Genomic DNA, 13,453 nt, shown 5'->3' with positions numbered 1-13,453 from the left:
TTGTCTGTGTCACACAGAGACACTGATACGCTCTCGCTCACAACTAAGACTAAAACTCTCCCTCATTCATCCATCCATCGATCTAGTATACATCAGCTAGACAGTAGAGATCACTTAGAATATCAACACATACACACACACACAAACAGCTGCACAGCCCTTCTTTGTGAGGTTACAATAAACCCAGCCTGTAGACACACACATTAAAATTAAGGCATATAGATGAGAATCACAGCATTACAGTTTTTTATTTTACAATTACCAACATCCTTTTTTCAATCTGTAGTTTCAAAAATCTAAACACAATAAGCACAACATCTGTCTGTTGTGGACCCTACCATTAAAACAATTAATGTTGTTTTCACACAATATGCAGCCAATTAAGACATTTCTAAAATGCTTAAATTCTCTTTACATGCAGCTTTTTTCAGTTTTTCACTTTGCACATTTGAGCAAAAATAGAGGATATTTATCTTTACATTCAGATTAAATATCCAGTTCCCTCTGTTGGTTTAAAGAGTCTGATACGCTCGCAACTAAGACTTAAACTCTCCCTCAATCATCCATCCATCGATTTAGTATACATCAGCTAGACAGTAGAGATCATTTAGAATACCAGCACACACACACACACACACACACACACACATTCAAATGCTTATGGCTGCAGGTGAAAGTGGACAATAGAGAATTCCTGGAGTTCTTCAGTGCAGTGTGTGTGTGTGTGTGTGTGTGTGTATATATGTGTGTGTGTGTGAGAGAGAGAGTGTGTTTTAGTGACTGACAGACAGACAATAATGTGTGCACGCAAATGTACACAGACACACTCTCTCACACACTCACACACACACACACACACACAAACTGGCAGACTTACTCCAGTTTCTCCAGTCTACAGTTTGGATGCTCCAAACCAGTAGAAAGCAGCTCCACTCCTGAATCTCCCAGCAGATTATTGTAATTCAGGTCCAGCTGTCTCAGACTGGAAGAGTTTGAGCTGAGAGCTGAAGATAAAGCTGCACAGCTCTTCTCTGTGAGGTAACAACCCCTCAGGCTGTAGAAACACACACATTAGAATTAAGGCACATAGATGAGAATCACAGCACTAAAAAGACAGACAACACAGTTTCAGAATACACACCATACAACTAAGACTAAAACTCCCTCTTTCATCTATCCATCCATCTATCCCTCTAACGCTCTAACGCTTAGACAGTCAAGATCATTTGGAATACCAACACACACACACAAACAGCACTGATGATCTCCAGGAATTCTCTGCTGTGCTCTCACCTGCAGCCATAAAGCATTAGATTGTGTGTGTGTGTGTGTGAGAGAGAGAGAGGGGGAGAGAGAGAGAGAGCAAGAGTGAATCAGTGTTTCTGTGTGAAAGACAGAGAAATGTGTTTGTCTGTCACACAGATAAACTGATACGCTCTTGCTCGCAACTTAGACTAAAACTCTCCCTCATTCATCCATCCATCGATCTAGTATACATCAGCTAGACAGTAGGGATCATTTAGAATACCAACACAGACACACACACACACACACACACACACACACACTCAAAGGCTTATGGCTGCAAGTGAAAGAGCTGTTACGAATGGGTGGTGATGTGCAGGACTCAAACGCACGACTCAGAACTCATACAGTAGATTGAAGAATAAACGTTTACTAGCAGGGTTCAGTACACAGGTAGGCAGTCCAAGAGTAAGCAAACAAATCCAAACAGGGAATAGGCAGGAGAGTAGTCGTTGTACAGGCAGAGGTCAGAAGCACGAGTAAATCAATTTAACAAAGGGAAAGCGCTAATCGCTGGAAGCACGAGGAAACACTAGGCATTCACAAAGAAACTACCACGTAACATATAGTGACGAAAACGAAACGAGAAACAAGAATACATGGACTATATACACACACAACAGATAACGAGGGACAGGTGAGAACAATCAAGGCGGGGCAGACAATGAGACACAGGTGGACTAAACAAGGGGAATTAACAGGACACAGGAGAAACCAATAATACAAACAAACCGGGTGATTGGGAACAGGTGAGGGGTGGAGACACGAACAACAACAAGAGGGCACATGGCATAGACAAACAAACATAGGAAAGCACATGGCGGGAACAAGGAAGCACAAGGACTAACAAGGGAACAAACATGTGACAACACAAGGGAGACAAACTCAGAAATCGAACAAGGACAGAACATAGACCTTACAAGAGCACAGCAGAGAATTCCTGGAGTTCCTCAGTGCAGTGTGTGTTTGTGAGAGTGTGTGTGTGTGAGAGAGAGAGAGAGAGAGAGAGAGAGAATTTCAGTGACTCTGTGTGACAGACAGACAATAATGTGTGCACACACACACACACACACACAGGCAAACTTACTCCATTTCCTCCAGTCTACAGTTTGGATGCTCCAGACCAGTAGAGAGCAGCTCCACTCCTGAATCTCTCAGAATATTATCACTCAGGTACAGCTGTTTCAGACTGGAAGAGTGTGAGCTGAGAGCTGATGATAAAGCTGCACAGCTCTTCTCTGTGAGTTTACAACACCTCATCCTGTAGACACACACACATTACAATGAAGACATATAGATGAGGGTCATAGCAATAAAAGACAGACAACACAGTTTCAGAATACACACAATACAACTAAGACTAAAACTCTCCCTCTTTCATCTATCCATCCAACCATCCATCTATCCCTCTAACGATCTAGTAAACAACACCTAGTCAGTCAAGATCATTTGGAATACCAGCACACACACACACACACACACACACACACACACACACACACACAGCACTGATGATCTCCAGGAATTCTCTGGTGTGCTATCACCTGCAGCCATAAAGCATTAGAGTGTGTGTGTGGGTGTGTAAGAGAGAGAGAGCAAGTGCGAATCAGTGTGTCTGTTTGAAAGACAGAGAAATGTGTGTTTGTCATTGTCACAGAGACACTGATACGCTCTCGCTCACAACTAAGACAAAAACTCTCCCTCATTCATCCATCCATTGATCTAGTATACATCAGCTAGAGAGTAGAGATCATTTAGAATACCAACACACACACACCACCACCCCCCCACACACACACACACACATACACACACACACTCAATCAAATGCTTATGGCTGCAGGTGAAAGAGCATTGCAGAGAATTCTTGGAGTTACTCAGTGCAGTGTGTGTTTGTGAGAGAGAGAGAGAGAGAGAGAGAGAATTCAGTGACTCTGTGTGACAGACAGACAATAATGTGTGCACACACATATACACACACTCAGGCAAACTGGCAGACTTACTCCATTTCCTCCAGTCTACAGTTTGGATGCCCCAGACCAGTAGAAAGCAGCTCCACTCCTGAATCTCCCAGATTATTGTCAGTCAGGTACAGCTGTCTCAGACTGGAAGAGTTTGAGCTGAGAGCTGAAGATAAAGCTTCACAGCTCTCCTCTGTGAGGTTACAACACCTCAGCCTGTAGACACACACACATTAAAATAAAGGCATATAGATGAGGATCACAGCAATAAAAAGACAGACAACACAGTTTCAGAATACACACAATACAACTAAGACGAAAATTCTCTCTCTCTTTCTTCTATCCATCCAACCATCCATCTATCCCTCTAACTATCTAGTATACAACACCTAGACAGTCAAGATCATTTGGAATACCAGCACACACACAGCACTAATGATCTCCGGGAATTCTCTGCTGTGCTCTCACCTGCAGCCATAAAGCATTAGATTGTGTGTGTGTGGGTGTGTAAGAGAGAGAGAGAGAGAGAGAGAGAGAGAGAGAGATCAAGAGCGAACCAGTGTGTCTGTTTGAAAGACAGAGAAATGTGTGTTTGTCTGTGTCACACAGAGAGACACTGATACGCTCTCGCTTGCAACTAAGACTAAAACTCTGCCTCATTCATCCATCCATCAATCTAATATACATCAGCTAGACAGTAGAGATCACTTAGAATAGAGATAATTTAGAATACGAACACATACACACACACACTCAATCAAATGCTTATGGCTGCAGGTGAAAGAGCACAGCAGAGAATTCCTGGAGTTCCTCAGTGCAGTGTGTGTCTGTGTGTTTGTGGGAGAGAGAGAGAGAGAGTGCGTTTCAGTGACTGTGTGACAGACAGACAATAATGTGTGCACACACATATACACACACACTCACACACACAAACTGGCAGACTTACTCCAGTTCCTCCAGTCTACAGTTTGGATGCTCCAGACCAGTAGAAAGCAGCTCCACTCCTGAATCTCCCAGATTATTGTAATTCAGGTCCAGCTGTCTCAGACTGGAAGAGTTTGAGCTGAGAGCTGATGATAAAGCTGCACAGCTCTTCTCTGTGAGTTTACAACACCTCATCCTGTAGACACACATACATTAAAATAAAGGCATATAGATGAGGATCACAGCAATAAAAGGACAGCCATAAAGCATTAGATTGTGTGTGTGTGTGTGTGTAAGAGAGAGAGAGATCAAGAGCGAATCAGTGTGTCTGTTTGAAAGACAGAGAAATGTGTGTTTGTCTGTGTCACACAGAGACACTGATACGCTCTCGCTCGCAACTAAAACTAAAACTCTCCCTCATTCATCTATCTAGTATACATCAGCTAGAGCCATTGGCGGGCGCGGAGCACCTTCCAGTGGGCCGCAAAAATGAATTTTCCACAAATAACTGATTTTTAGTTGGGAACAATATTAATTAGGGCTGTCAAAGTTAACGCGTTAATCTATGAAATTATTGTGGTCGAGATTAACACGTTACAAAATTTTAACACAGTTAACGCAACTTTGTTTACTTCTGGTGTGCGTTGACCCCTGACACGATACCGCCGCGTGCCTGAAGTCAGTTAGATAGGAGAGACCGAGACGGTAGTGGAAGATGGAGAGAGCTGAGGGGTTGTTGGGCGGAAAGTTTCTGTTTAAGAGGCAAAATGATGGAACAATCGACAAAACTAAAGTTGTATGTAGCATTTGTCAAGCTTAATTTAGCTATCACAGAAGCAGCTCGTCTTGAAGTTATCACCTTAATGCAAAGCACCCAACAGAAAGCAGTCCCAGGTTAGATGGTCGCCTACCCACACTCCATGACTTCTCTAGGACAGGGGTTCTCAAACTTTTGCAAGCTGGGCCCCCCCCAAAGCTGGTTAGGGGTAGTTGGGGCCCCCCCCGCCGCCCGCCGCCCACCGCCACCGGCGCCCTCAACTACACCACCATATATAGATAGATAGATAGATAGATAGATAGATAGATAGATAGATAGCATATTGTTATTGATAGGCCTGACATGTCAAGGTTAGGCTTTTGTTATTGTTAGGCCCATACAGACAATTACTATTACTATGTATTAATATTATTTGTATTGTTATTATTACTATTATTATTATCATTTTTATCAGTAGTAGTAGGCCTATTAGTAGGCTATTAATATTAGCAGCTATGTGAGCCTGCATGCTTTCTTACTATAATAATCATCATTATTATCACCATCATTGTATTATTATTATAATTAATGATTATCGACCAATTATTATTATATTATATTATCAGAATTATAATATTATTGCTATTGTGATCTTTACAAAAAAATCTTACAGGTCTGTCAATGTGAGACATGAGCCTGCTTTGCCTTGCAAAGGTCCTCAAATCTTGGGGCACTGTTTGACAAACATATCCTCAGGTCATCCTCAATCTGTGCACGGTTGCCGTATTTCATTTTGAGCGCAGTCAGTTTTGAAAAGCCTGCCTCGCACAAATATGTCGACGCGCAAAGGAGGAGCATTTTTAAGGCTATGTCGCAAAGCTGAGGGAATTCCGGCATCATTGCTACCCAGAATGACGAAAGAAAAGAGGTGGTAAACCGATGTATAAGTCTACTGTCACTCTTCAGCTCAATTAGCTGCTCTTGCATGTCTATTGACAGCTCGTCTGCTGAGCAGATAAATGGATCCCGAACCCAGGCGAATGAACGGTAGTCGTCTTTGAAATAGGACCCAAACTGATTCTTCAGCGCTGAAAGGTGATCAGCAGCTGATTTTTAATTTGCATGGCTTCATGCTGTCATTTGCCAGCACCTCGGCACACAAAACACACTGAGGACGTTGCTCAGTCGTGCCAGTGACGGTAAAACCAAACTGCAAATAGCTCTCGTCATATTTGCGAGGCTTTGGCTTCTTCGCAACTGGCGCATCGGTTGCCTGACTTTTACGAATCAGAAACGTGTCCATAGTTGTGTTTGTTTGCTGATACAGTGTGTGTGTGTGAAGTTAATACAGTTCTAATTTCAACGTTGTGGTCTTGTGAGTGTGTTTGTATGTGTGGCTGTGAACAACTTGCACACGAATAATGGATAAGGCTGTGCTAGGCAATGGTTCCTAACAAAAAAAATTGTACACAATGTAGACAGGGACAGCACAGAATAGTATTCAAGTGCTGGTGTTTTATTTGTTGCAACACGGTGGATGATCAAAAAATGTAAAGGTAGGTGTTAAGGAGAAAATGGCTAGCTGCAGTTGGAAGAAGTTAGCTAGCTAGAAGGCTAGCTCTCGGGGCTACGAGCTTTTTAAAAAGACTGTGGAGCAAATTACTTCTTAGAATAGGCTACGAATAGACCTACTGCAAGTGCAGTTAGGTATTACTTAGGAGTGAGTCTTTAAAAAGACTGTTTATAAAGCAATGAATATCTCAATGATAAACAGTGGTGGACGAAGTACACTAACTACGTACTTAAGTGAAAGTATAGATACCTGGTGTAAAATATTACTTGAGTAAAAGTGGGAGTATGCACTTTGAATTTCTACTTAAGTAGAAGTATAAAAGTATTTGCCTTCATATATACTTAAGTATTAAAAGTAAAAGTACCTTGATGAATTATGGTTCTAATGGCCTTTTATCATTTTCAATCAACTGATATAAGGTGAAAATACTAATGCCACTCTTTAAATAGTGTCTTACATTTGTCTATTAAAAAGAGTATAAGCACAAAACATTGAAAGCTATCTATTGCCATTAGGTAAGACCAAGTGGTTATGAAATAATAATAATAATAATAATAATAACAATAGCACTAGAGAACAATTATTTAATTTTACATTTATTTGTTACTTAGTTGCACATTTAATTGTGGAGCTATTGGGATCAACCCAGTGGGCAGTAACCCAAGAAAATCCCTTCGCCTTGCGCTCCAACAATCTGTTGTCGTAGCAATGAAATCGACTGTGGACATATCTTCTTTGATGTTCCTCTTCATCTCAATTGCATCCTCATCTATCTTGCGTCACAAGGTGGTCCTTGACATCTGAGAGGCATTGGGCTGAAGATCTTGCAAGAGATCTTGACATGATGGCTGCTCCACCACACTAAAGAGCTGGAGACTCTGGATTACAAAATTCAAAACGGCATGATCAACATTTCTTTGAGAAACTATCTTTGTTTCACCTAACTTTAACTCTCTGAAAGTTGAAGGAGCGTCTTGGTTCTTTGCTTTTCTTTTGCGTGGGGCTGTCAAAAACGTCATACCTATCCACGTGACTTGCATGCTTTCTCTGAAAAAAAAATCCATTAACCATTAACAACATGTCCACATAGGCTAGGCTACTAATACTCTCATTAATAAATAAAATACACATTTTGGCATGTCCTAGATCGAGGCTACACAGTATGTTGATATATTTTTTTTTAATCAAAGCTGGTCTTTAGAAGGTGAACTTCTTTCAGTAGCAAATTCCAACAGCCAACTCCCTAGGTGCCATAACATGCATTTATTTAACAAGTCAAAATGCATTCAACTTCACTTGTGTGAACATCAGTGGTATAGCCTCTAGTGTCTATAACACTAGCTTGCTTAGCTAAGTGGCAAACATCCCGGCTAGAATCACAAACACTCAAAAGTGTGCCCCCATACCAATTTCAGTATTTACCATTTCAGTATGCAGGTACATATTATACAAGCTGCAGTGAAACGGTACTAAATAGCAATCTCATTTATTGTATTGAATCGGATTTTCCATCTCCTTTGAGCAGTGTGATACAAGCTATGCTAGCGTATAGCTGCTAGTTAACTAATTTAGCCGAACACACAATGCAGTCAATGTAGGTTCAATTTAAAATAATTCGGTTGCTAGTCATCAAACCTACCAGAATAAAAATCACTTACCTCAACGTGTTTCTTTAAATTGGAGGGCGAATTCTTGAAAGAGGACATTGTATTGTGCTTAGGCAAGCAGAGAAAGACGCTCAAAATAAAATTAGTCCTTCTTCCTTTCTTCCAATTCAAAAAGTTCGCCCAAATAAGGCCAAGGGTGTTCAGGCAAGTAAGTGTCAGTCGTTTCTTCCATCATTTATGTAGCGTTAAGTAAGCATGAGCATAAAACACTCAAAATGCTGCAGCAGAGTTGTAACGAATTCAACGCGCTCAACGAACGAACGACTGAAACTGACGAAACCGAAAGGACTTCAGAGCAAATTGCGCGCTGAGCCCTGATTGGTGTGATTGTGCACTCGTTTTGACCTCTCAGTATTTGATTCGCTTTGGTAAAAAGGAACGAGAGGTTTTACTAAATGTAATGGAGTACAAAGTACGAATTTTCACTTTGAAATGTAGTGGAGTCAAAGTATAAAGTCTCACCAAATAGAAATACTTGAGTAAAGTACAGATACATCTATATGTTACTTAAGTACAGGAACGAATTACATCTACTTTGTTACTGTCCACCACTGATGATAAAGCAAACAAGAGAAATCGAACAAACTCTGCAGAGTGTCATCTCAGTGAGGGTGTCTGCTACAGTTACTTTTATACTCGGAAGCGTAGGCGCAACTCGCAAGACTCCGTTTTGATTGGTGGATCAGGAACGAAACAGTATTTGATTTGTTTGTGTCAGTCCAGCCCCTTGCATTTCGCCACTGAGGGCGCTTTCACAGCCAGTGACAGGTCGGCGGTCGTTTTTTTTTTTCTCCCTCTGTGACATTGTGCCCCCCTGGAGAGTGTTTGCGCCCCCCCGCCCCCCACTTTGAGAACCACTGCTCTAGGAAAATAACTATACCAGTCCGTGAAAAGTTTACCAACGCTGTAGCAGTTTGGGTTGCCGGTGACTGTCAGCCCATCAACATAGTTGAAGACTGAGGTGTTCCGAAATGCTTCAGGGGACAATTCTTACAATTTACCGTTGTGTGTCTCGCATACATTCCTTGTATGATGGCGAGAGAGCACGAAAAAAAAATACCATTAAACAACAGTGTCTAAAATACACGCTGAAGTGATTACTCGTTAATTTATAAGATTTAGTCTTTAGAAGAAAAAATTACTTTTAATCGCGATTAATCTAGATTAATGAATTTCAAAATGTGAGATTAATTAATTAATTTGTTTTAATCTAATGACAGCCCTAATATTAATACAATTTATGATTGAAATTGGATGTTTTAAACACAATATGAAATGTATAAATAGGCATAACAGACAGATCATGAAAATAATATTCTATCTTGTTAAAACTTCACACATCATCAAGTTGAGGCGCTCAGTTAAGGTTTAGTCTGTGGCGATATTAGCAGAAAAATTTAGAAACTTATTAAGCGAAAGAATGACAGCACTGGTAATGTCATACTACCGAAAACTACTAAAATTCAGCGTAAATACAATCCTGATTATATTACATTTGGTTTTGTGAATGGAGGTGACGACGTTGAGCCCAGGGCGCAGTGTGTCAAATGCGTTTAAAGCTGTCTAATGACGCGCTCAAACCTTCAAATCTGAATCGACATTTGGAGACGCGACATCTAGAGGAAGATTTTCTTGTATTCATTTCTAGGCTCCCACCTGTAGCAGGTGCTGATGTTTCTCTTTGTGACACATAACAATTGCTTATTAAAGTGGCATTATGCAGTAATTGTACTTCAGGGTTGGGGTTAGGATAAGCAGTTTTACCTTAAAATAACAGCTTAAAAAAAATTGGGGCGCTACAATGACTTTTAATATGGAGAATCGCTTCTGTGCCGTTGCCATACCAGGGTCCGTAGGCATATTACTGGGTTATATAGGTTTGGCTGAAGCCGCCCGGTTTCTACTGTCTGCCGAACTAGTAAGTAGCTTATTTGCCGTCTTGCTTTGTCTTGTGTTGCACTTGCTTAATGTTTGACTGTGTTAGGACAGTTGTTGACTAACTAGTTTGTCATAGTGTCAAAGTAAGCACATTTCAAGAGGTTTCGCTAGTTTTAGCCGCTAGCATTTCGTTAGCGATTAGCAATTGTTCCGTTATGCTGCTTTAATAAGAATGGAATATAGATTAGCTAAAATAAGCGAGTTCACCTTCTCACACTGACCCAATACCAAAATGATGGATCTTTCTTATCTTACTCACAAATGCTTACACACAGTATGCCAGAAATTAAAGCCTAATGTCCACATCAGTCAATGTAGTATAAAGCCTCTACTTCTGCAACAACAGCAGCTCAAAAGCTGAACTGAAACAGCTGATAAGCATTTTTAAATGAACCGATCATTGGAACATTGAGAAATGATGGTGGCACTGCAGTTGAAAACACAAACACAAACAGAAAACACAAACACAGCCCTGCAGTGTAGCCCTGAAATCCAGATACAGCATACAGACACAAAAACCTGTGGTCCTTAGGTGCAAAACAGGAAAACAAATGGAAAAGACAAAAACGACATATAATATTTTACTAAGTCAGTGGATACTACTGTAGATCTCCTTTTCTGTTTTAGGAGCTGATTAGAGAAAACTGACTTGACACACAAAATGATACAGGACAGTGTCATGTGTTGTGTGCTTGCAACTATGATGCACTGGACTGTCACCATCTCCGTATCACCCTGTGTTATTCCATTTTGTGCCTGTTTTACTGTATTTGTGTGTTTCATTTTTACACAAAGGCCATGCATGTTGGATATTTTGTTGCATTTTCATGCTAACTAGAAGGGTACTCGGAGAGCGCAGACCTCCGCCAAATGCCATATCACACAACGTTAGCTAAAGTAAAGCTAAATACGTGGATCCACCCAGTGATTCAGTCATTCCAAACTTTGACAGGTTGTGTTGATTACTAGCAGCATGTTTATGGTAATTAGAAGTGTAACCCTGCCACCAGACAAACACTGAAAACATAACAATAAAGCTTTTACTGCAGCATTTCTGTCACCTTCTATTTTATGACTACAGCACATTCCATGAAGTAAAGATGGGACATTCACTTTTAGTGGTTTAAAATGAAAGGAAACTGAATAAAAAAAAACACAATTGATTTCATATTGTCTATTGTATGCAGGTACATGTAGAACTAAAATATGAAAAGTAATGCAGTATTTGTAATGCTATCAACTGTAAGTATTTTGAAAGTCATTGTCCTATGATTGTGACACATTCCTCGAGGATAGAAAATATGTGCTAGTGCTTTGAAAGAATGATTTGATATTGAGTCCGGTTTGCCATGTTCTGATAAATTTAGTGTATGTAGAGAAAGGTTTTTTGCATTTTGAGTTAGTAGAGTTAGTATTTAATTAACAAAACGTGGTATTGAGCAGAAAATTAACAATTTGGCTAATTGTGTGATGTAGGGTGTTGCTGTGTTCAGAGTTTAGAAAAAGTATCATAAGTATAGGTTAATGTTTGTTAGCAATTGTAAAAAAAATTGACTGCGTATTCTGTGAAAACAACAGTAATACAATTCATGGTATGGTCCACAAAAGACAGGTGTTGTGCTTATTGTGCGAGTTTTGAAAATGTGACTTATGATTGGACAAAAGGATGCTAGCGATTGTAAAAAAAAGACATTTCAAAGACACCAAACCTTAAAGCACAATTCTCATCTGATATCCAAATTATTTTGAGCCGTAACTGTCTGTGAGGTGGTCACTAACATGTAGGTGTTTTTCAGTGGAATGATCTCTGCTTGAGGCAGCAACAATTAGTACTCAGTTCCCAGTATTGATAAGTACTGTCAGGGGGCTATGGACTTCCTCTAGATAGCAGACAATTCCAATGTATCATTAAATTGTGTGTGTGTTAATCTCCTGATATATCTGCATAAGTTCCTATACTGATGATCAGACGCTATATTGATACATGCTAAATTCCCTACAATACTGTCAGTCATACTACAGTAATTTTGTCTGTAAACAATAAGTCCATAACAATATAGAATGTAACCCAGCAACCACTTTTACACTCACTCAAGACTCCAATACTCACTTCACTCTTCTTGATGCTTTGACCACGGCCAGCATCCTCAGCAGACCTGCCTCTGATCTGGCAGGTGATCCCTTTCCCCATAATCCTCCATGTCAAACTCCTCCAGTTCCTGGTCTGACATCAGTAGCACAAAGGCCAGAGCTGACAGCTGGGAAAGAGAGAGATCCGTTCTGGTTTCTTTTCCCTTCCTCAAGTAGCCATTGACCTCCTCCACAAGTGAGTGGTCGTTCAGTTCATTCAGACAGTGGAACAGGTTGATGCATCTCTCTGGGTTGGGGTCTTCTCTGATCTTCTGCTTGATGTACTTGACTATTTCCTCTGTGTTCAGTGAGCTGCTCCTGTCTGTGGCAGCAGGTCTTGTAAGAGTTTCTGATTGGACTCCAGTGAGAGGCCCAGAAGAAACCTTAAGAAAAGGTCCAGGTGTCCATTCTTATTCCTTAAGGCCAGGTCCACTGCAGTCTGGTGTATGTCATGATGTTTGTTAGCCCTGAGCAGTGAATAAAGCTGAGAGGTTTGGTGTTGGTCAGGCATATTGCTGTCTCTCTCGCTAAAGTGCAAAAACACATATAAAGCTGCTAGAAACTCCTGAATACTCAGATGAACGAAGCAGAACACCTTCCCCTGGTACATCCCAGCCTCCTCTCTGAAGATCTCAGTACACATCCCTGAGTACACTGATGCTTCTGTGACATCAATGCCACACTCTCTCAGGTCCTCCTCATAGAAGATCAGATTGCCTTTCTCCAGCTGCTGAAAAGCCAGTTTGCCCAGGGACAGAATGGTCTTCAGGAGTGCATCCGCATCACGGTTTCCATACTTCTGACTCCTGTGTTTGGTTTGTATGATCAGGAAGTGTGTGTACATTTGAGTCAAAGACGTTGGAATCTCTCCACTCTCTGCTTCAGTCAGGATGTACACCAGAACAGTGGCTGACATCCAACAGAAGACTGGAATGTGACACATGATGTAGAGGCACCTGGAAGACTTCAGGTGTGTGATGATTCTGCTGGCCAGTTCCTTTTTTGTGATTTTCTTCCTGAAGTACTCCTCCTTCTGTGGGTCATTGAAACCCCGGACTTCTGTCACCTGGTCAACACACTCAGGAGGGATTTGATTGGCTGCTGCTGGTCGGGAGGTGATCCACACAAGAGCAGAGGGAAGCAGATTCCCCTTGATGAGGTTTGTGAGAAGGACATCCACTGAGGCAGGTTCTGAGAC

General features: G+C 41.0%; 1 protein-coding gene across 1 annotated transcript; it reads right to left on the bottom strand.

Moving 5' to 3' along the window:
- Positions 1-12,559: 12,559 nt before the first annotated feature.
- On the bottom strand, positions 12,560-13,445 carry LOC122128829 (protein NLRC3-like). Its single transcript, XM_042703688.1, has one exon. The coding sequence runs from the start codon at positions 13,196-13,198 to the stop codon at positions 12,560-12,562; it is 639 nt and encodes a 212-aa protein (XP_042559622.1). The 5' UTR covers positions 13,199-13,445.
- Positions 13,446-13,453: the final 8 nt, after the last annotated feature.

This window comes from Clupea harengus, chromosome 25, assembly GCF_900700415.2.
Source record: "Clupea harengus chromosome 25, Ch_v2.0.2, whole genome shotgun sequence".
Taxonomy (NCBI): Eukaryota; Metazoa; Chordata; class Actinopteri; order Clupeiformes; family Clupeidae; genus Clupea; species Clupea harengus.
Note: the sequence above shows the minus strand (reverse complement) of the source record. Positions and strands in the feature narration are given on the sequence as shown.